The sequence below is a fragment of the Hemiscyllium ocellatum genome, chromosome 34 (genome assembly GCF_020745735.1).
Source record: "Hemiscyllium ocellatum isolate sHemOce1 chromosome 34, sHemOce1.pat.X.cur, whole genome shotgun sequence".
NCBI lineage: Eukaryota > Metazoa > Chordata > Chondrichthyes > Orectolobiformes > Hemiscylliidae > Hemiscyllium > Hemiscyllium ocellatum.
This window is the reverse complement of record NC_083434.1, coordinates 33,180,813-33,204,574: the sequence shown is the minus strand read 5'-3', so window position 1 is coordinate 33,204,574 and position 23,762 is coordinate 33,180,813. Positions and strand designations below refer to the sequence as shown.

The following is a 23,762-nucleotide window of genomic DNA, read 5'->3' as shown; positions in this document are numbered from 1 at the left end:
GTAGAGTAGTGGACAGTTTGGAAGAATGTTACAGGTTGCAGGGGGACTTAGATAAACTGCAGAATTGGGCTGAGAGGTGGCAAATGGAGTTCAATACAGCTAAATGTGAGATGATGCACTTTGGGAAGAATAACAGGAAGGCAGAGTACTGGGTCAATGGAAAGATTCTTGGTAGTGTGGATGTGCAGAGGGATCTTGGAGTCCACGTACATAGATCCCTGAAAGTTGCCATCCAGGTTGATAATGCTGTTAAGAAGGTGTGTCAGGTTTCATTCGTAGAGGGATTTAGTTCCGGAGCCGTAATATTATGCTGCAACTATATAAAATGCTCATGCTGCCACTCTTGGAATATTGTGTATAGTTTGGTCGCCGTATTTCAGGAAGGATGTGGATGCATTGGAAAAGGTGCAGAGGAGATTTACCAGGATGTTGCCTGGTCTGGAGGAAATGTCTTGTGAGGAAAGGCTGAGAGACTTGGGTCTGTTCTCATTGGAAAGAAGAAGGCTAAGAGAGGATTTGATAGAGACATACAAGATGACTAGAGGATTAGATAGGGTAGACAGTGAAAGTCTTTTTCCGAGGATGATGACGTCAGCTTATACGGGGTGGGTGGCATAACTACAAATTGAGAAGAGATAGATTTAGGACTGACATCAGAGGCATGTTCTTTACGCAGAGAGTGGTAAGGGTAATGAATGCCCGACCTGCTAATGTAGTCAACTCAGCCGTATTAGGGAGATTTAATCAATCCTTGGATAAGCACACGGATGATGATGGGTTAGTGTTGGGGACAAGTTGAGAACAGTTCACGGGTTGGCGCAACATCGAAGGCCGAAGGGCCTGTTCTGTGCTGTATTGTTCTATGTTCTAAGAGAGGGTGGCCTGCACTGTAGGATTCCCAGTAACTGACCCAAACAGGATCCAAAACCAACTCCATTGTAACTGCCTCTTAAGAATCCCGGAGGCCAGGAGGAGCAGGATGCTCCATTCAGCCCTTCAACTCACTTCAGGTGCAATTTTCAGCCTCCACAACTAGCGTTTCCAAATGGCAGCCTTGCCAACCCTCCCAACTGTGACAACACCCCTGATTGCAAGTTACAGTGCAGTTAATCCTTTCTAAGTGCCAAGGAATACTGCCTCAAGTCACTGGATATAGCCCCTAGCCATTAGTTTGCTTGCCCGTCCACCCACTGGCCTGGTTGTCAATTTCATTGACTGCTGGGTACAAGGCTTTGTGCTAATGAGACCACAATGAGTTAACTATCAGTGGGATCTTCATAACCCTGGTATGTCAGTCTTCCACATCCCATTCTGCATCCCTGTAAATATGGGAGCTTCAGTCTATGTGATCTAGGTAGAGCAATGGAGAATGCACATATTACTGCTGATCAACAATTAATATTCAAGCTCTGTTTTAATTTTATACATACATTAATACAGACAGTCTTGCTCTCATTCCAGACAGAAGACTTCGTGTACGCAGTGCTCCTGTTTCAGCTCAACAAAATAGGTGACAGCCATTCACTGGTTAATTTCTCAGGTCAATGCCCTGATCAACCAACCTGCCCAGTTCAAAATTTAAACAACGCCCGGCTGTTAACTGTCAATCAGCATTAACAGATCTCTATGGCTGTACCTACAGCTGAAGAGTTGCAGCAGTTCAAGAAGGCAATTCATCACCACCTTCACCAGGACAATTGGGATGGGTAATAAATGCTGGTGCAGCCAACGACACCTACATCCCATTAATGAATAAAAAAAAGTCTCCACCAAACTCCACTTGCCAACTAATCGACACTCTCCTCACATACAGCAGAAAAGTTAGGTTTCCCTTTAAATTTGTATTCTTGTGAAACATCTTACACAGTACAAGACAAAAACCTTCAATAAAATGTATATTTTCCAGAAAACTGTACAACTAGATGACTATTTGTTATCTCCACTTTTGTAATAACTTTTTATGTCTTTTTTGCACCTTCTTCAGCATCTCCCACTATGGAAATGAACACTGTGCTCAAAACCAATGACCTACAGAAGTTTAGCAAAATTTCTCTGCTTTCAATTCCTTGCCTCTAGAAATGAACCATAGAGCTTTGTTTACATCTCTTATTTCCAAGTTTACCAGCATCATAAATAATGATGTGAATCCAAACTCACTCCGAAACCAAATTGAAAATACAGAAGTACATGGCATCTTTGTAATCTATCCCCCTCACTCCCTTAACACATACACAAATGATTTATTACAATTATTTCTCGCTGTTTACAGTTGTTTCTCACACAATGCTGATCTTGTACTTACATCCGAACTGCTCAAAGATTGCTGTTTCTCATGCTAAAGGCAATTGTGGTTGGTGACTTTTTGATGTTTGAGCTTTTGATAACCTAGATGCATAACATTCCACCATGGCTACTGCTACAACCATCAATCCCAGCTGATGCTAGCACAGTGGCAGGTACTGACTGTCAGAAGGAGCAAGCCTACTGACATAGTCAACAAACACTGCTCTCACTGTACAAATACCACTACACTGGGCGGGGGCTCCAATACTCGTACCATTCTGCAGGAGTGCAGACAGCTGTTGGCTGACTACTTCACGAACCTCACCGATTCTGCCCATGCCAACTGTCTGCCTCTTCAAACAGGAGATTTGTTCAAATCCTGTAAAGTAATCATCTAAGCCTCAACTAAAGCTGTGATGCTTGAACGTGGCCTTGTTACGTGAAGATCCGTGCTTTTCACTTTGCACTCAAAAGAATATTTCACAAGAATACAAATTCAGGGGGAAAACCAGCATTGATACAGTATGAGAAGAGAGTGTTGGCATGTGGAGTCTGATTGGTAGAGAGGTTGCCATGGAGAATCTGCTAATGCTGATTGACAAATAGTAGCCAGGTTTTGTTTACATTTAAACTAGGCAGGTTGACTCCGATAGGTCAGGAAATTGTCCCATGAAATGAACCAGCAAATGGCTGTCATTTTGTCTTTGAGTTGAACATGAACTTTCGATCTGCAAAGTCTCTGGAAATGACTTCAGTACACTACAGGTTGCAGTTATCTGAGGTATGCCAATGAGCCAGATGCTAACTCCTGTATACTTTCAGACAAAGTGGTAAAATCCCTCAACAATGCTTCCAGCACCTCATAGAACATTCTGTATGATGCTAGCAGTTTTCTCCTTCTAGTAGTGTACAAAGTTTGGGAGAAGATTTGTAGCTCGGGTGCTCGTTGTTGTGGTTCTGTTGGCCGAGCTGGGAATTTGTGTTGCAATTGTTTCGTCCCCTGTCTAGATGACATCCTCAGTGCTTGGGAGCCTCCTGTGAAGCGCTTCTGTGTGATGTTTCCTCCGGCATTTATAGTGATTTGTCCGGAACTGACAACCGGAAGCGGCAGGTACAAATCACTATAAATGCCGGAGGAAACATCACAGAAGTGCTTCACAGGAGGTTCCCAAGCACTGAGGATGTCACCTAGACAGGGGACGAAACATCTGCAACACAAATTCCCAGCTCGGCGAACAGAACCACAACACAGTAGTGTACCCTAAATCCTCACTTCTGTGCAGTTGAGGAACATTCCCTCTGGTGCTCTTCCCTGCATTGTCCTTACCATCAGGACAGGGTGCTTCTCAGTATTCCAGCACACTAGGAATCGATCCATACTGAAGCCCCTGCTTATTGTTAAAGTCTGACCACTTGGAATAATGTCTTGTTTTGAATTTTTTCTCCTCTTAGCTCTATGGAGCTTAGTTAGATATTTTCCCCAGGGTGGGGGAGTTCAAAACAAGTGAGGGCATAATTTTAAGGTGAGAAGAGAAAGATTGAATAGGGACCTGAGGGGCAGCTTTTTTTTTTACACAGAGGGTGGTTTGTATATGGAATGAACTGCCAAGGGAAGCGACAGATGCAGGTACCGTTATAACATTTAAAAAACATTTGGACAGGTACATGAATAGGAAAAGATTTCGAGGGATATGGGCCAAATGCAGGCAAATGGGGCTAGTTTAGTTTGGGAAACATGGTCAGCATAGATGAGCTGGACTAAAAGGGTCTGTTTCTGCGCTGTATGACTTCCAAACCCTATAGTTCACTATTTCATCCACGCAATCAGTGGAATAATTCAGCGTACATCTCGCTAAATGAAAGTCAGAGATCCGAACCGATTTTGTCATATTCTTTCACTTTTCAGTTTGGAAATTATAGCTTTCAGAAAACACTTTGGCAATACAAACACTTTGTCTATCGTTGGCCTACTTATTCCTGTATATAACATTTACAATTAACCAAATGTAGTCAATACTCTGCGAATTACAAACAGCCAAAGGGAGGCGCTGTTTGAGATGATCCATCAGTTGTTGAGATCTACAGCCACCTGCAAAGCATCAGCATTGAAATTCATATACTTGACTCATTTGTGCAGTAGACAAAGGGTGATTTTGGTTTGACAAAGCATCCTGTACAACAGATGAAGCTAGTGAGTTCCTGCTGCAGCTACACAGGAGCAACACCTTTTGTATTGCTACTGTGTAGCTGCAGCAGGAACTCACTAGCTTCATCTGTTGTTCAGATTTCTATAGTATTTTACTCTTCCAGGGTAATTCTTCAGCAATATATAGGTGGCACAGTGGCTCAGTGGTTAGCACTGCTACCTCACAGCACTGGGACCGGGTTCAAATCCAGCTTCTGGCGACTGTCTGTGTGTAGTTTGTACATTCTCCCTATGTCTGCATGGGTTTCCACCGGGTGCTCCGGTTTCTTCCCACAGTCTGAAGTGCAGATTAGGTGGACTGGCCATGCTAAACTGTCCATAGTGTTGAGGGATGTGTAGGTTAGGTGCATTAGTCAGGGGAAATGTAGAATAATAGGGTAAGGGAATGGGTCTCGTTGGGATATTCTTTGGAGGGTCAGTGTGGACTTGTTGGACAAAATGGCTTGTTTCCACATTGTAGGGATTCCATATAGCAAGTATTATACATATAGATATGCACATTGATGCGTTTTTCAACTGAATTAACTATTTACAATTGAATACCTTTCTTTTGCAAAACTGAAAACAGAACAATATGTATCTTTAAAACATAACTCATGTGACGTACTTCCCAATTCAACATTCCTCTTTCATAATTACAAATCATTTCCCTGTTCTGCAGTAAATTCCTGATTTAATAGGTTGGACAGAGAGCATTACTTCCATACTGAGTGCTATTCAGATCACCAAACATCAAAGTACAAATGCATAAAGAGAAACAAAAGAAGCTGAAAGCATTTTGAAAGTGTGTCCTGTCTTCTGGACTTTACAGGCCGTACAGACACAGATAAAAGGAAAGAAATTGCTCGAAGCAAGCATTAAATATTGCTGTCTGATTGGTACTCTCTCATTTTCAACATTTTCCTGCCAGCTTCCCAGATACTTCCTTCCATAACTCATCAAAAATGTTTGACACATTGGGCAGAATATTTGTTCTGTTAGGATCCCAATGTTGGGTGCATTTCCAGGTCCTGATATCATGTCTGATCAGTACCTGACGCCCAACACAATTCTTAACGAGCTGGATAATTATTGGTCAGGGTGCAATCACCTCCAAATCAGAAGGGAGACAAACTCCCAAAGCTCCATGCTCACTGGAAATTCCTCACAGTAAGACTTCAGGAGCTCCACTGCCTGGGACAGGAGCTGCTCATTGGGGTGGGTGGGTAAGGAACAGAGAACGCTTAATATAAAGGCACTCCCAATGAGATTTTACCATCAAAAAGATCACTGCTCTAGGGGATGGTCCTCAATCACCTCGACTGACAGCAAGCAACTACGGCTTTAGCTCATTCGCTATGGCATGGGAAGCGTCTCCCCAGCTGGATGGGGCACGGCACCACGTGCTCCTCCCTCCATGGTCTCAAACTGCAAGGTTGCCTTCTTCCATTGGCTGCATTTCAGCTTCATTTTTAATATCCCCCCTAGAAAGTGGGGGTCTGCATGCTGACTAAAAAATTTTCAGTTTGCACGTGGAGTGTTTCCTCCATATACCGTTTATTAGACTTAATGATTCTCTCACTCCTTGGGGATAGGTAGTAATCAAACCTCAAACGGTCCTGAATGAAAATGGCCCGGGGTATTAATCATCACAGAAGACTGGCCCACAAGCTGGTGGAGGAAAATTGTGGGAAATTCTGCCTTCAGTCCCGCCTTGATGACCATTTAAAAATTTGACCCAGTGTGCTTCATATCCAATACTCTGGTTGCCAGTTCATTTATCTGCCTTTCAAGGTGTTAATTTTAAATTGCTTTGTTGATCAATCAGGCTGGCATCTGAAATTTTCTTCATGCTTCTGTCTCCTGCCAAACGTTTCACTCACTACACCCTTTCTTTTCCTAACAATGGCGGAAGCATCTTCAGCTCTTTAGCTTCAAGAGTATTCTTAAACTCTTTAACCCCCATCTCTTCTGCCCCAAGCTTTGTACTCTAATTAAGACCACTAACAAAGTTAAAATACTGCGATCTATGCATTTGGTCTGGTTCACCTTTCACTTAATAACTAATAATCATTCTAAACAATGCCACTACCATTAACAGGACTAATGTCCACTGCAGTACAAAGGTCACTTTAATACATTACAATACAAATACTCAATTTCAATTGATAAAACATCAATTATCCAATCCAATGCAAATGGGTGTGCCTTACCGTGCGAATGTTGGCCAAGAAGCATCCAAATCATGTCCTCTAGAAGCCAAGTCAAACTGCACTTCATTCAGCTCATAGAGGTGATCGATAATGTCAGAACTGAGATGAGATATCAGCAATGGACTTCGGGCATAGTACCAGTCACTTTAAAATTTGAGAACAGAAAATGATTTGGTAAAATCACAAACAAAATTTCTATCATAAAAAACAAAAGTTTTTGCAAAGTGTTCTTGAGACACTTAGAAAGCTAACAAGAGATCATTCTTGTTACCCCAGTTTACCAGGAAGGTAATTATCACGCTCGCACAAATAAGCAATATATAATGACAATTCATTCAGATCCCTTCCAGAGCCTTAGCACAAATTGATTATTTTATCAGAAAGTAAACTAGTCCTCAGTATATTTGTTTCCACAGACTAAACCCAAACACAAATTCTCTTCATAAAAATCATAGAAAGATACCACTCCAGAAGTGTTTCAGCCCACTGTTCCATCACCAGCCATTCTCTCAGAGACTTGATATTAATCTAATTCCCTTTTGAAAGTTATGATTGAATCTGCTTCCATCACCCTTTCAGGCTGTGCATTCCAGATTACAACCACATGCTGCATTAAAATACAATTTTATTTCCTCATAATTGGGGCTACATAACTCATATTATATATAAACCTTAAAAATTATATGTAACAGAAGCTAGAAGCCAGTTTTATATCCAAGTGGCTAATTCTCTCTGTATTCCATGAGATCCAACCATGCTAATCGGTCTACCATGAGGAACCTTGTCAAACGCCTTATAAATCACATCTACCACTCTGCTCTCATCAATCTTCTTTGTTACTTCTTCAAAAATCCAAGTTTGTGAGACATAATTTCCCATGCAAAAAGCCATGCTGAATTTTCCCAATCAGTCCTTGCCTTTCCAAATATATGTAAATCCTGTCCCTCAGGATTCACTTCAATAACTTACCCATCACTGATGTCAAGCTCACCGGTCTATAGTTCCCTGGCTTTTCCTTGCCACCTTTCCTAAATAGTGGTGTCATGTTAGCCAACCTCCAGTCTTCCAGCACCTTACTTGTGACTATCGATGATACAAATCCTTGGCAAAATAATTTGGGGAAATCACAACCTTCAGAACATCATTTAGAAGATATTGTTTCCAATAAATGTATTACAGGTATGTGCATTAATGGTGATTTCCACTTATAGCAGAGTCTAGGATCAGAGGCATAAACTCAGAATAAGGGATCACACATTTAAGGCGAAGATGAGGAGGAATTTCCTTTCTAAGAGGTTAGTGAATCTGTGGAATTCTTTATAACAGAGAGCTGTAAAGGTTGGGTCATTGAGTATATTAAATGTTGAGAAAATATTTTAATTATTAAAGGAATGGAGAAAGTGAAGTTTTGCAAAAAGGCAAGAAAGTGGAGTTGGGGATTATCAGATTAGCTGCGAACTCATTGAATTGTGGACCACATTTGATAGAGCAGAAGTAGACCATTTCGTCTAATGTCTTATGGTCTCTGGCCTTATGATATTATGATGTTGGGCAAAATCAACCAAGACCATACTGAAATCTACACTCACTAATGGTAGTAACAAATTGTGAAGGAATCATCGTTAATAGCAAAAGGTGTCAGATGAAGGATGTCAGGTGAACTTCCATTTATTTAAATTGTAGAATCGATTCTGACTCAGGCAAAAATCAGAGATATAAGGCACATGTACAAGATAAAGAAGATCCGCAATTTGATCCATTTTTTTAGTGCTGTAGCACCAAACATACTAAATGTTTCTAACATGGTATCTTCACAAAGAACTCTTACAGAGAGATACACCTTACATATGGCAAAAGAATCATGCAAACAAGCATAGCCAGCAGAAGCTTAATATTTTACAATACCCAAGATAGTAGACATCTCTGACCTTCTGCAGGGATCAATGTTGGGACCCTTGCTATTTATGGTGCATATAAACAATTTAGACTTGAAAGCAGGAGGGTTGATCAATAAGCTTGCAGGTTTTTTTTGGTGGGTTGATACATAGTGTGGGGGATGTAGACAAGATGGAAAGATGGACTGATCAGTGTCAAATGGAAATGAACCTGGGAAAACAAGGCAAAGGAATACATGTTGAATGTTAAGCTCCAAAGATCAGAGGGGCCTTGGTGTGTATGTTTACCGGTTCCATTTAGGTAGCAGGACAGATAGATAAAGTAATTCAGAAGGCATATGGGATCCTTGTCTTTCTTAGCTGAGGCAGCACGGTGGCAACAGCAGTTAGCACTGCTGCCTCACAGCGCTAGAGACCTGGGTTCAATTCCCGCCTCAGGCGACTGACTGTGTGGAGTTTGCACATTTTCCCCGTGTCTGCGTGGGTTTCCTCTGGGTGCTCCGGTTTCCTCCCACCAGTCCAAAGATGTGCGGGTCAGGTGAATTGGCCATGCTAAATTGCCCATAGTCAGTTGTAAGGGTAAATGTAGGGGAATGGGTCTGGGTGGGTTGCGCTTCGGCGGGTCGGTGTAGACTTGTTGGGCCGAAGGGCCTGTTTCCTCACTGTAAGTAATCTAATCTCATGAGGCATGGAGTTTAAGGGCTGGGAGGATAGTCTGGAACTGTATAAAACGTTGATTCGGCACAGGTAGAGTATTGTGTGCATTTCTGGAATCCATATTATCGGAGTAAATGTGATTGCATTGGACAGAATGCAGAAGAGATTTATTAGATTGCTGCCTGAGTTTTAGTTATGAAAAGAGGGATCCTTCTAGCAGAAGAGGTTGAGGCTGGGAAATGGTGGGGGGGGAAAGAGACCTGATTGAGATGCCTAAAATTATTGGGGGTGCAGATGGATAGAGAGGAAGGAATGTTTCTCCTTTATGGCGGGTTCAATGATAAGTGGGCATAGATTTAAGGTCAGGGGCCAGAGGTGATCGAGCAGAAACCCTCATAACATTTAGGAAGCATTTAGGTGTACACTTGTGATGCTACAGCATGTAAGGCTACAGGCCAATTGCTTGAAAATGGGATTAGGTTAATTAGGAGGTTTTTGTGACTGGTGCGAGCTCAATTGGCGGAAGGGAGTTTTTTGTGGTGTAGAACTCGATCACATTATTTCTATGACAATCCTAGAACTGAGCACACCTCAAAGGCCTTGGATGTATCTCCTGCAAGAGGAAAATTAGTTGCATTTGGATCCAAAATGCAATTATTCAAACATAGTATGTGAAACACTTGCTCTAATATCCAGTATCAGAAGACACCACACGTATCGGTTTGGTTTGCATTTCAGCATGGAAACAGCTCATTAGCCATTGGAAATGATTTGGCACAGACGATGTAGTGCACCACCTAAAATATTACAACTTCTAGTAAGAGTACAGTGATATGACATCAATGTATCCGATACATCTGCTGCCAAAAGGTCATCTTGGACACATTAAGCAGTTGTTGAAAATGTGTTGCTGGAAAAGTGCAGCAGGTCAGGCAGCATCCAAAGAGCAGGAGAATCAACATTTCGGGCATGAGCCCTTCTTCAGGAACCTGAAGAAGGGCTCATGCCCGAAACATCGATTCTCCTGCTCTTTGGATGCTGCTTGACCTGCTGCGCTTTTCCAGCAACACATTTTCAGCTCTGATCTCCAGCATCTGCAGACCTCACTTTCTCCTCGAACACATTAAACAGCTGGCCAAACCCAAATAAGAAAGCAGAAATTCCACTCACTAAACAAGTTGACAATGTGGATATTGAGGTGGAAGATGTGCTTAAAGTTCATCAAATGATTTATGTTCAGCATGAGTACAACTGACCTCAAGATGAAACAGCTAACAATCTATAACTGAAAGTACGATTAATGTTATCATGTAATCATGGGCTGAGATGATAAATCAGTTGGCAAACACATTCAGAAGCTTTTGACCATAAAAGATGACCTAGGTTTGCTTTTTCAAGGCAAGCAAGTCTTTTCATCTATAACTCTTCACTATAACATATTGTCACACCTAATCAAGGAGATGTACACATTGAGAGATTATGCTCTCTGGCACAGGATACTATAATACCATGGGATCACCAATTACAGAAATGACACGGAGAATATGCAGGCCTCAAATAGTCACCAACCACAGCAATGCAAAGAACCCCTACACCCTCATGAGATTCTGAGTCCTTTGGTTCAAATTTGCTGCAGAATTACTTACAAACTTTCAGATCATAAGGAATTCCTAATGTATCGGACTTTGACAAAATTGGTGAGAAACCGAAACTTCATAACCTGGCTAATGCTTCAGATCTTCATTGACATATTTCCACTGTGTGCAACTTGGATAAAAGGGGATGTTGAGTTGGTGTTTCAAGAGCTTTGCTGTTTTACAAGTTTGATATACTATTAAACCAAGGACCAGAATGTAAACCACATGACCAACATCCGTAAGCAGTCCAGCAAGACACTGCTAACAGGAGACTTTATAGATAATTAGCTATAACTGCAAATTGTACTCTATGGTTTTTAACAAACCTGTTTGTGTCAAGAGGGATCAAAGTAATCCTTACCCACATAATGACTTTTACAATGAATGTATAACCGTGTTCATTTATTTCAGTACCAATCCAATAACATATCCTATTGTGTGATGTATTGTTGAATCAGGTGTGCACATATTTCCTTTCAAAAGATGTCTTCTTTTAGAGCCATAGAGTTGTACAGCACAACAACAGAACCTTTGATCCAACTCATCCATGTTGATCAGATACCCTAAAATAATTTAGTCCCATTTGCCAGCATTTGGCCCATATCTCTCTAAACCCTTCCTATTCATGTACCCATCCAGGTGCCTTTCAAATGTCGTGGAGTTGCTGGTGTTGGACTAGGGTGGACAAAGTTGAAAATCACACAACACCATGTTATAATCCAACAGGTCCACTTGAAAGTACAAGCCTTTGGAGCACTGCTCCCCTGCCAGGTAGCTACCTGATGAATGAGCAGCGCACAAAAAGCCCATTTCCCCCCAAACAAACCTGTTGGACTATAACCTGGTGTTGTGTGATTTTCAACCCTTAAATGTCGCAATTGTACTAACCTCCACCACTTCCTCTGGTAATGTTTGGAACTCTCTTCTTCGCATGGCAGTGCATGCAAGATCAGTTGTTAATTTTAAATCTAAGGTGGATAGGTTTTGTAAAGCAAAAGTATGAAGGGAAATGGGCCAAGGGCATGTGTATGAAATTAAGCCACAGATCAGGCAGGATCTCACTAAAGGTGGAACAGGCTCGAGAGGATGAATGGCCTACTCCTGTTCCTACGTTCCTAACTGGCTGCGAACAATGGAACTTTTGAATTTATTCCATCATGGCATGTGGGTGTCACTGGTTAGACAGGTGTTTACTCACCATTCCTAACTGTCCGTGAGAAGGTAGTGGTGAGTCAGCTTGTTGAAACACTGTCGACTATGAGATGCACTTTGACTCACAGAGTTAAGTAATGAGCTCCAGGAATTTGACGTAGTGATACTGAAGGAACTCCCATGTATTTTCAAACAAGGATACTGTGTAACACTTGGAGGGGATCTAGCAAGTAGGTGGTGGTGCTCCCATGTGCCTGTCTTCCTTGTTCCTTTAGGTGGTTGTATCATTGGCAGGAGCATTATATGCACACCAACACATAACTTACAGAATATCAGATTTTACCACTTCCTTTTTCTGCCAAATAGTCCCTCCCTGGAATTCCATCCTGATGAATACTTCCCACAGGTATTTCACACAATTGGTTAGATATAACATGCAAGTCGAGACAGTGAAAGTGACCAAACAACCCAACTGCACTGGGTGTTACAGCCAAGTCTGCAGACACTCGGCATCCACTCATGTGCATTCCAGCAACCGCAGTGAACAACGACTGGGTACAAGAACATAACTGTGATTGATTTTCATCTTCCCTGGCCCAGGGCACTGGATATCAGTTAGCCTTGCAAACAATGGAGATCAACCCAAGTATACAGTCAGTGTTAGCTTGCTAATGAATCAGTCTATAGTTCACCTATTTAATAAAAGAAATGCCACAGATTCTAATGCATATTTAGACAAAAACAACACCTGAAACATTAAGTGTAGCTACTATATAGTCCCTAATGCATACCCAATAAACTCAACGTAAGGAGAGATTTTTAAATTTTGATATTGAGAAAGAATGTAGAATAATGCCCACAGAACATTCCTTGTAATAAGCTTAAACAGGAAGCAAAACCTGAATTATTATTAACCGCTTTAATAAATCCCCCATTTGCGGTGTAATCTGAACAATTCAAATGTCTGTACCTCACCTTGTGACTTTTACATTCATCAAGCATTGCTGGACCGTATCAGCTAGGCGTTGATGGACCAAGGAATACCGAATAAATGCTCGTCCTTTCCCAAGAGAGGTTTTCAGCTTTATTTTTTAAAAAAAGCAATATTTAATTAAAAGAATTTACCATGCTCAGATAAAAGCAGTTCCAAAATGAAAAGGCATAACTACATAGTCATCAATGCTTATTAATGCCCATTTAATGGCCTCACCCTGCCAGGGTTAGCAGCAGTGGGGAGAGTAAGGTGAAGAACTCACCTTGCAAGGAGCAGAAACCCATGCGGAGCTTTTGTGATTGTACTGGAGTCTGATCAAGGGGCTTGGCATTAGGAGGGTGAGGCATACTGAGTAAGAGCCTAGCCCCGTCCCCAATCCTTCATCCCATGACTTCCCCTTCCACCGAGGTCCAAGGCCTCGGCTGATTACATTCCTGGCAGCAGCTACTGTCTCTTTTTTTTTTAGATTAGATTAGACTTACAGTGTGGAAACAGGCCCTTCGGCCCAACAAGTCCACACCGACCTGCCGAAGCGAAACCCACCCATACCCCTACATTACCCCTTACCTAACACTACGGGCAATTTAGCATGGCCAATTCACCTGACCCGCACATCTTTGGACTGTGGGAGGAAACTGGAGCACCCGGAGGAAACCCACGCAGACACGGGGAGAACGTGCAAACTCCACACAGTCAGTCGCCTGAGTCGGGAATTGAACCCGGGTCTTCAGGCGCTGTGAGGCAGCAGTGCTAACCACTGTGCCACCGTGCCGCCCACTCACTGTTTGAATTGAAATGCAATCGTGTATAAATGATTCCTTTCCCACTTTGCTGTAATCATGTTACCTCTACCATGAGGCACGCACCCTTCAGGCTGGCACTTTACAATAAAGTCCTCATCGGGAATACACCGCTGGATGGTACAAATCGAAATATGGAGTCAGGGAAGGCATTGAGACGAGTACTGAAGTGCTGTAAACAAGTACAGCCACTGCCAGGGAGACACGGATAAGTGCAAAGATGCATGCTGCCAATAGGAAAGAAACAAAGATCGAGGCATGCCGCAATTGAAACACTCATCCACAGAAATTCTGGATTTGCTGACACAGATTTGTGCCATTTTAAAAGCAAATTACTGTGGATGCTGGAATCTGAAACCAAATGAGAAAATGCTGGATAGAGACCTGCTGAGATTGTGCCATTTTAAATATCTGCACACTGTTTTCAGGAGAACACAGCCAGGGAGGGGGCGAAGAGATCAGGATGGTGGCTGAGGGGAATGGTACTTGAAAGAGAACTGGAGGGGAGATGGCAGGGGGACAACAGAGAGCTGGAATGGGGGAGAGAATGGGGAAAGAGAGTGCAGTGGAGCCAGAAAGGGTGACAGAAGAGGAGAAAGCATTTGCAAGTCACGTCACATGTGAAATCGACATGATGACGTTAACGTTTGGAACCACACATTACCCATAGAGTGCACCTGCTCAGTTGCCTGCAGTTGCTGCTGTCAGAAAACACTGCTGCAGCTTTTCTCATACAAGCTCCTGTTCAAATGACAAGGGATTGGAAGATAAACTGGAAGGTCTTTCATGCACAATGGCAGAATTATGCAATATCTACAGATTTGTGGAGCCAACCAAATCAGGTACATATTGCTACATTTTTATCACTATTGAGATGAGATTGGTTCAAAATATACTACACCCTAAAATACAAAGCAGAAATTTTAAAAGCTTTGAAGGCATATTTTGAATCTCAAGTGAATGTTATGTATGAATGGAATGTGTTCAATGTTTTTCCCCTTGGTCCCTAATGGAGTCCATTTATATATAATCTAATTAACTCAATTTCTAGAAACCTATGAATGAGTCCACCTAAAAGATGAGCTAATAAAATACAGAATTATCTTAGACATAAAAGAGATCTTTCAATGAGAACACGACTACTAGAAGAATAGAATCTGACTCTGGAAGCGATTATAAACATGCTAGAAGCTCTCTGTTTGTAAACAAACAGCTACAGTACGTACATGAGAGAGCAGGGAAGTTTATCCAAAAATGTGGAGGAACTTCCAAGATCTGTGCACCATGCTGAAGAATAGCTTACACTTTACAACAGGCAACAATGCAGGCAAAAGCAAAAAGACTGGAAGAAGCTATACTATCTTGCACACAAATGTTTAGCTAGGAAGTAGACAAAACAAGCCAATGAAGGTGATAAAGATGATTGCTATAAAGATGTCAGACAACAATTTGGGTGAATCAAGTGTGGCAACTGGTGAGAATTCAGATGAGTTTTAGATGATTCAATAAATGGTTTGTAGCTATCGCACTGAAGACAGCAGACAAAGTGTCAAGTTAATATAAGTGCCAGACAGACACTGGTGTCCTTGCAACAACACAAACTTCAGACTTCTGAGAAGTTAAACCTTCAAAAAGGTAAATGTGAGGCTTGGTTACACAATAATGTACACCCTGGATAAATTAGTCCAAAAGCCCAATGCTACAACTACTCTGGAGATTGGGAATTTCAGGTATTGGACACATAGCTAAAGCCAGATTTCAGCAGAAAGCACAACGAAAGCTTGAACTAATAACCATAAATGCTCCAGGAAAAAAAAGTGTTTCACAGACCACACTGATTGAAAAACAGACAAATAAGCAGCGTCAAGATACAGAGGGTCCAATTGGAGGAACACAAAGGAATCTTGTTTCCAAAGTCACAAGATGAAAAGATTGCATGGTCAGACACAGCTAATATAACTGAAGAAGTGTCTTAGGCAAGTATCAGAGTCACCTGAGAAAGAATTCAAAGAGATCACAGCTTTCCAAACAAGATCCCAATCCTACAGCAGATTCTCTATTAATGATCTCTCTAAATTTAGAGTTTCTGGTTAGATAAATACAATTAGCTTTATCTTAATAATTACACTAATGAGTACAAGTGAGAATCATGTGTATGTTATAAGAAGGCAGAGGGAAATTGGTTATTCTCTGAAAATGAACCATATTCATGCAACTGGTAGGATTTCCCAGTATTTAACGATTTTTTTAAACTAAGGGCTTTGCAGAGTAAAGAGTTAAAACATAAAAACAATTCAGAGCTAAAGACACCGTAATAAAGATTAAATTATTGCTAGGAAACCATCAGAAATGTCACTTCAAAATATTCAAGCAAACTCTTTACTACTTTCAAAAAGAAATACAGAAAATCTCTTGTTTGCAATCGAGAACAAGTTATGAAACAAATAGCATAATTACCCAAAATACTGAGAAACGATTCATTGACCACTGGGGAATTTCATCTTACCTCTGGGATAGACTTCACAAAGCGAATTCCATCATTAGCTCCTTTCACCTTGGCTAAACAATTGCAGAAGTAATCCCAGTAGTCTTTCCTGGTGCCGAGAAAAGTAGTTTTCTCCTTCTGATCAAACTTTAACAGAGTTGTGAAAAACAAAGTGTCAAAACCAAACTTGACAATTATACACAGGCCTTATAAAGAAGAATGACCAAAGGGAGCTCTTCAATATATAGTCATTCTCTTCACAAACACTTAGCTATAATGGCTCCGTGTTGAATAATTTAATACTAAAATAGTAGTAATGCTTTCCACAGGTTAGAAAAAAAACATAATTAATAGAGCTCCCAATCCAAATAATATTCATTTTAGGGTGATTAAAGAAATGAGACGAGTGTTCTGTAACCTTCGTGTCTGTATATTCAAAAGCAAAACTACAGGTAGGGACATTCAAACTAAAAACAAGCTCTCACAATTTCTACATTGAAAAAACTAATCAGACTCATATCCACTCCAGGGAGATGTCCTCAGTGAGACATGTGATAACACAAACCATCATCTAATGGGACAAAGGCTCTAATGATGCTGCATTAAATATCACCTGATAGCAGTGTTTTGTACATATTTCAGATGAGAAAAGACCTGTTCTTTGCCACATTGCACACCTTCACTCATATCCTCAGCAGTTCTTTCAAAACAAGGTCACCAAATCAGTAGTTCTGGAACACACTTATTGTATCAGTACACACCCACTCATTGCTAAGCCAACATCCTCTATGCTGGCATAGCCACATTTATCAACTGATGTTTATTCACCCAAAGATCTTCAATATGATGAACATTATTGCCTCCTGGGCATATTTCAGCTACAAAGACACCTGGACCAAGATATGAAGATGGCCGATATGGACGCTGACTACCAGGAGTCTGCAGCATTTCAAGAGGTAGTTCACCATCACCTTTCTAAGACAACTATGAATATGCAATAAATGCTGGCCCAGTCAAAGCCCACATCACCTGAATGAATTATAAAAATGTCTGTGATACCTGGAGTCTGACTCTTTACAAAGGCACTGGAAAAGGCAAACAGATACAAAAAACTCAGTTGGCTGAGAAGGAGTCACAGAAAACCAAAAGTAGGAGGACTGCCTTTATGATCACTGGGAAAGAAGTGGAGCTACTAGAAATGCACATCACTGCTTCAAAGAAATCATGAGGTGAGAGGATGAGAGAAATGCAGTTGATATTGTTGACCAGAATTTTCATTAAGTCCTTGATAATGACGTTCACATGACATTACTTCAGAACAGAATCTTTTGAAAGCAGTAGGAATTTAGTGCACTGGATTAGGAACTGTCTTCAAGTCCACACTTAAACATTTGCAACGAACAGATATTGTTCATCCAGGAGACATGTTATTACTGATACTCTCCAGTTATTACTCTGAGGCAGGCTAATATTCACTGTTTCTAGTAATTGTGCTGTTGGGAGTATGCTAGATTTCACCAACATTTGTACAACAGTAAAGATAGACAATAAAAGATTCTGGGTCAAAGGAAAGTAGCAATTAATTTATAATAAATGCAGTTTCACGCATATTGGTTATACCAAGACAAAATACAGGCATCTTTTTTGAACGATCAATAACAAAGTAGTAGGGAGATAGTAAGATCTTGGGGCTGGATGTTTTCACTTGTGGGGAAATGGGCAAGGGGTGAGGCACATGAAACCAACGGTGACCTTTCTGCTGTCTGTCCCCAGTCTCTCTGAAATGGTGTGTGGGAAAGGACCTAACAAGGTTCTTGCTTTTTTTTTGTATTCACTCATGGGACATGGACAGTAATAGGTGGGCCAGCATTTATTGTCTGTCCCTTGTTGCCCTCACTAAGATTGCAGTCACTATATTTTCTTTAGCATTTTGGCCTAGTCACACAGCCTATACTCCAACAGTGGGCATCATACCTAACTGATATTGTTGGGACTACACAGTATTGTTGGCCATTTAGATTGACAGCACCTCACTAAGATAGGATTGCCCTCAGAGCACAGTGGAATTTTTATCTTAAAGTAATTGATGTTGCTATTCTGCTTCAGTGTTAATGCTTCAGGCAATCAAGGGTCGGATCTCCCTGACATCTTAGCCTGGGGTCCTGGGTTCAGCACACCACAAAATCCTACCATTGGTGTTGTCATACACAATCAATCAATGAATGTAACAAAGTTGTGGCCATAGCTTGAAAAAATACATTTGTGAATCAAGTTAATCAGCATAATTCAAAGAATTGTCACTAGGTACATTACTGGTCAGATTGCAGTACTGGTGTCCACTTTTGGCTCTGTTTAGTGGGCAAATAGTATCCTTACGGACATGAGAACTTTTCCCATCTTGAGAAACTTTCAGGCATTCCTAAGTTGAGGACCTTGCTTTATTTACTTCAGAGTAGCAGACTTAGATCCGGCCTTATAGTCTGCAAAAATAACAGAAGAACTGAAATAACGGAACATCATGCCTATAGAAAAGTTATGCTAGCTTAACAGATCCAGAAAAAAGAATCAGGGGTTGAGAGTTTGGACAGTGGAGGGGAAGCATAGATTCCATGTTAAGCCATTCGTTTTCCAGAGATAGCCTGGTTGAGACCATGGCTGTACTTCAGAAAGCATTAGTCTGTGCAATCTTATAGATTGGATTGGAGTTCATGAGGTGTTCAGAGAAAGCTTTTCAGATTTTACTTTTGAACACAACATTGACCTAGTTTCTTCTAGATTTGCCTGTATCAAGAAATTACAGGGCATCCAGAAATCAGGATGGAAAAGAAAGAAATGTCTAGTCATGATGTTTTCAGCAGAGGTGATATAGGCCAGGTTAACTGTGGCCTCCCTGTTCATAAATTTAATGTGTATACAAAGAGAGGGTTGCTGAAACATCAAAATGCTAAATCCAGTCTGATCTGAGAGAGAAAGTTGCAACTGCTTTAAGTGATTGCAAGAGATTTGAAACATCAGAATACAAAGGAATGTCGATTATCCAAAGGACATGAGGAAGGAATATTTCATTCGGTTAATCGAATACCAGATAACATAATTAGCCAACCTTGCGATCTTGTTCAGAAAATCCAAAATTCAGTTAATCAAACGTCGGATAATCGAGGTTAATCCGTAACTCGACAGGTTTGAATCAAAGCAAAAAATAAACAAACTGGACTGGCATGGTATGGTACATTCTTTATTGTGCATTAATAGAAGAGAATAAATTGTACACATTAATTCAATCTGGTCACTTCAACTATTTTATTTGTGCACCATACTTAATAGTTACATCTTATCTTATTTCACCAGTCTGCCTTTAGACAGACAGAGATTAAAACATATTTGAGAAAGACAGATATCCAATTCAGGTTACAAGGAAATGACCACTGATTATAACCATAGATCACTGTCACAACATTCAGACATGCAGCAACAATTATTTGGAGCATTTATTACCCTGTAACATCCAAAAGCACATACAGACTTCTACTGCAAAAGATGTCCTTTGCAGAAAGAGTATTGGGAGACAACAAGAAGCAACTGTGAGAAGTACGCAGAGTGGAAATTAATGCTGACTTGATGGCAACATTCATTCTTACATCTGTCGGAAGTCACACAGCACCGGGTTATAGTCCAATAGGTTTGCTCTGAAGGCTTGCGATTTCAAGTAGTGATTTCAAATAAATCTGTCAGATTATAACCTGGTGTTGAGACTTCTGACCTCGTCCACCCCAGTCCAATACTGTCACATCATGTTACACCAGAACACATTTTAGCTACAACCTTTTAATCACACAAGCGTGAAACATACTGGAGCTAACCCCCACTCACCAACACTGTTTTCAAAAACAAAGGGCTTTCATGTGAGCTACATTTCAAAATGGCCACCGCTTCAATGCTGGAAATGTTGGGTTTGAAGGTCTATTCTGTGCAAAGTCCTCAAGTTAGTGCAGGACTCCAATTTCCTCCAGCCCAAGCACAGGCCAATGAGCATTGTGACCAATGCAGAAAGAGTTTCCTGTGCATTACCATCAACCTTCTTCGATAGCCTGAACCAAAGAGCTCAACTCAGTCGTTGGTACCAGAACTGGTGTGTAACCTTGTGTCTTGGTTGTCACTCATGCCCAGTGTTTCATCAAGTGCATATCCCAACTAAATACTATCCTCTAAATTGGATGCAGAGTCAGTATCTGAGCTGGTAGCTGAGTGTGTAATAGTGAATGGCATAGGATTATGGTAAAGAAACTTTCTCTATCAACTAGAGTCTGGTGGCACTTTGTGAAAATCTGAAAGAAGGTAGCACAAACTTACAGTGAGGGCACAGAAAAATAAAGGTGTGAATGTACACCAGCTGTAGCTTCTAAAATCAAAAGCTGTGGGATAAGGTGGAAGCTGGATGCGTGAAGGAATGAGGTATAAGCATTCTGTCACCTTCCATTTCAGCTTCACGGCTAGAAAAGGCATTCTAATGAAATCAAACACCAAATCCTCCAGGGGTTAAGCATGGTAGCTACAGCTGTCCCAACTAGTTAGCCAAATGCAAGCTAAGTTCCATTTTGCCCTGCAAAGAATGCAGTGTGTTAGTGGTACAACCAGTTTGGGTGAAATGACTGTCATTATTCACTCATTGGTAGCATGGCCAAGCTATGAAGTGTGTCAGAGAGCAATGCAGCAGTTCAGAGAGTGTACGCCAAAGTTCTGAAATCATCGGACCGGAAACATTAACACTACTCCACTCCCAAGTGATGTTGTCAGACCTACTGAGTTTCTCCAGTACTTTGTGTTGATGCCTGATTAGGTGTGAGTAAGGTAAATGAACCAAATGAATGCTTGTTATGAATCCTAATTGCTAAGAGATGCTTGATAAGTGAGTGTGGCTCGCTTAGCAGCGTACAAGGCTAAAATCCAGAGTTGGTGGAATATAGCATTCATAGAAAATTGCTCATACAAAGTCAACTAAAGTTGTGCAGCAATCACATCTGGTTCCTGTGGTTCAACTCCTGGCATCGACTGCCAATGGTTATCTTGTCCCATTACCTTGACAAAGTTTGTCTGAAGGACACCCGGGTCTCCTGGCTTTACAGATATCTCTACTCACCAATATCACATTAGAAAATCTCATGCTCTGACACTCCCATCTTATACCATTAGTGTTTCCCCAAATTGAGTGTCAAATGTAGAGGGTCTGGCATATTGGTTTATGACCAGAGAACATTCTTCATTTAAGTACTCCATGCTAACTTTAAGTACTGCAAGTTGTCATTAAATGTGGCTTGCTTCACATGATTTTGGACCCCAGCCAAAGCAAGTGGTCACCCAACAGGAACAGTAAATGTTGGCTGCACAATGCAAATCATGTAAATTTAATGAAGCTACCTTTAACTGAAGCAACAGTCAGCATCCTTAACCCCTTATCTGTGTTCAGGGTCATTAAATTTTGACCAGAGTAAATTAATTTTAAACAAATTATGAAAATAATGGATATTGTGAAACGAGAGAAAGATTGGATTAGATTAGATTCCCTACAGTGTGGAAACAGCCCTTTGGCCCAACCAGTCCACGCCGACCCTCTAAAGAGAAACCCACCCAGATCCATTTTCTTTTGACTAACGCACCCAATACTATGGACAATTTAGCATGGCCATTTCACCTGACTGGCACATCTTTGGACTGTGGGAAGAAACCGGAGCACCCAGAGGAAACCCACGCAGACACGGGTAGAATGTGCAAACTCCACACAGACAATCACCTGAGGCTACAATCGAACCTGGGAACCTGGTGCTGGAAGGTTGCATGCTAACCACTGAGCCACCATGCCGCCCTAAATGTGGGGCAGCCCCAAATTAGTATTATAATAACTTTTGTAATAAATATCACTTATCCAAAACACACAAGATTTACTACCAAGTTCCTGTATTCGAACATAAATTTTACCGATTCAACTTTTGTTTTTATTGTTATGACTCATCTGTCCACGCCTCATTTTCTTGTAATAAAAAACTTTGCAAGCCCAAAGTATTTAAAAAGCCTCACTGCATTCAAAAAAAGTGTACAAGCTCAAAAAACAAAAAAGGTTGAAACAATATCTTACAAAAGTTTATGGATTGGTTTAATTCTGTTTTCGCACCAAGCGTGGACATCAGTGTTCACACTGTTGGCTCTCATATCACTGATCTACTTTAAGATGCATAAAGAAAGTCAGTGATAATATTGCTCTAACAAAATCATACTGTCCAACTTTCAGGCTCCTCTTACCTGAAGGAGGTACTCTAATTTTAAGCAGCATTTGTGCAAGTTGGTGCTGTCATCAGTGATTGGCTCACCATTTTCCTTGTGTTCTCGATTTAATTCTGAAATTGCATCTTAAAAAAAAGAAAAAAGAAATTTCATATCACTCAACGTTAACACTCAAGCATTAACACCTGGCAGTCCTAATCAGGACATCTTTCCCTACTGGTGCTTTCATTTTCTGCACCTTCTCATCACCAGTTATTGCTGCCCTCATGAGTCTGTCAAGGCTTCTAGATCCAAATACCAGAGGACATGCTTTCTCTCACATAACAGCAAATGTTTCCCAATATTTCATGGTGAGGCCAGTTATCCTGCATTTCCACCAAAGAGGCACAAGCTGCACACAAGCACTCCGCAAAACATTCTGTACTAGAACTTTATAGATCAGCTTATTTTCATTTTAATACAACATTCATGGATTTATGCAAATCTTGTTAAGAGAATCAATAATGTTACGACACCAGGGAAAACCTCCTCTGTTAAATCTTTTCTGTTGCTGGATTAAAATTATCCCAGGTTGTAATCTGTGAACATTTGAGAGGCCAAGAACTACTTAAAGTAAAGAGTAACAATTTTTTCTTAAAGTATAACAAGGAAGAGCCTGAAGCTATTCAATCTTCCCTCTTAAGACAAGCCCCTTCATCCCAAGAATCGCGAAATGAACCTTTTCTGAACTGCCTCCAATCCTACCATGGGAGGAAGTGTCCTTCTTAAACAAGGAAACTTAAACAAGGAGGCTAGGACCTGTGGGCACAGGCTTAGAATTAGAGGGGTCAATTTAAGATGGAAATGAGACATTTCTTCAGTCAGAGTGGTGGGCCTGTGGAATTCATTGCCATGGAATGCAGTGGAGGCCAGGACATTAAATGTCTTAAAGGCAGAGATTGATAAATTTTTAATCTCGCAAGGAATTGAGATACAGGGAGAGTGCGGGTAAGTGGTGCTGAAATGTTCATCAGCCATGATTGAATGGCGGAATGGACTCGATGGGCCAAATGGCCTTACTTCCACTCCTATGTCTTATGATCTTATGAATAATTAACTAATAACTCTTTACAATTCCTTCCTCTAACCCCTCTTTTACTGTCCTTTCTATAATACCAGTTCAATAAAACCCCCCAGTAAGTTTAG

The 23,762-nt window shown here is 41.0% G+C and overlaps 1 protein-coding gene across 4 annotated transcripts in view; it reads right to left on the bottom strand.

The window, feature by feature from the left end:
- Positions 1 to 23,762, bottom strand: part of fyco1a (FYVE and coiled-coil domain autophagy adaptor 1a) — a 184,700-nt gene that overhangs the window by 149,872 nt on the left and 11,066 nt on the right. For all 4 annotated transcript variants that reach the window (XM_060850197.1, XM_060850196.1, XM_060850198.1 and 1 more), the window contains 4 exons: positions 22,596 to 22,702; positions 16,323 to 16,448; positions 12,998 to 13,104; positions 6,682 to 6,825 (listed from right to left, as the gene is read on the bottom strand). In XM_060850197.1, coding sequence (XP_060706180.1) covers positions 6,682 to 6,825; positions 12,998 to 13,104; positions 16,323 to 16,448; positions 22,596 to 22,702 — 484 coding nt within the window. The remainder of the gene's footprint in view (positions 1 to 6,681; positions 6,826 to 12,997; positions 13,105 to 16,322; positions 16,449 to 22,595; positions 22,703 to 23,762) is intronic.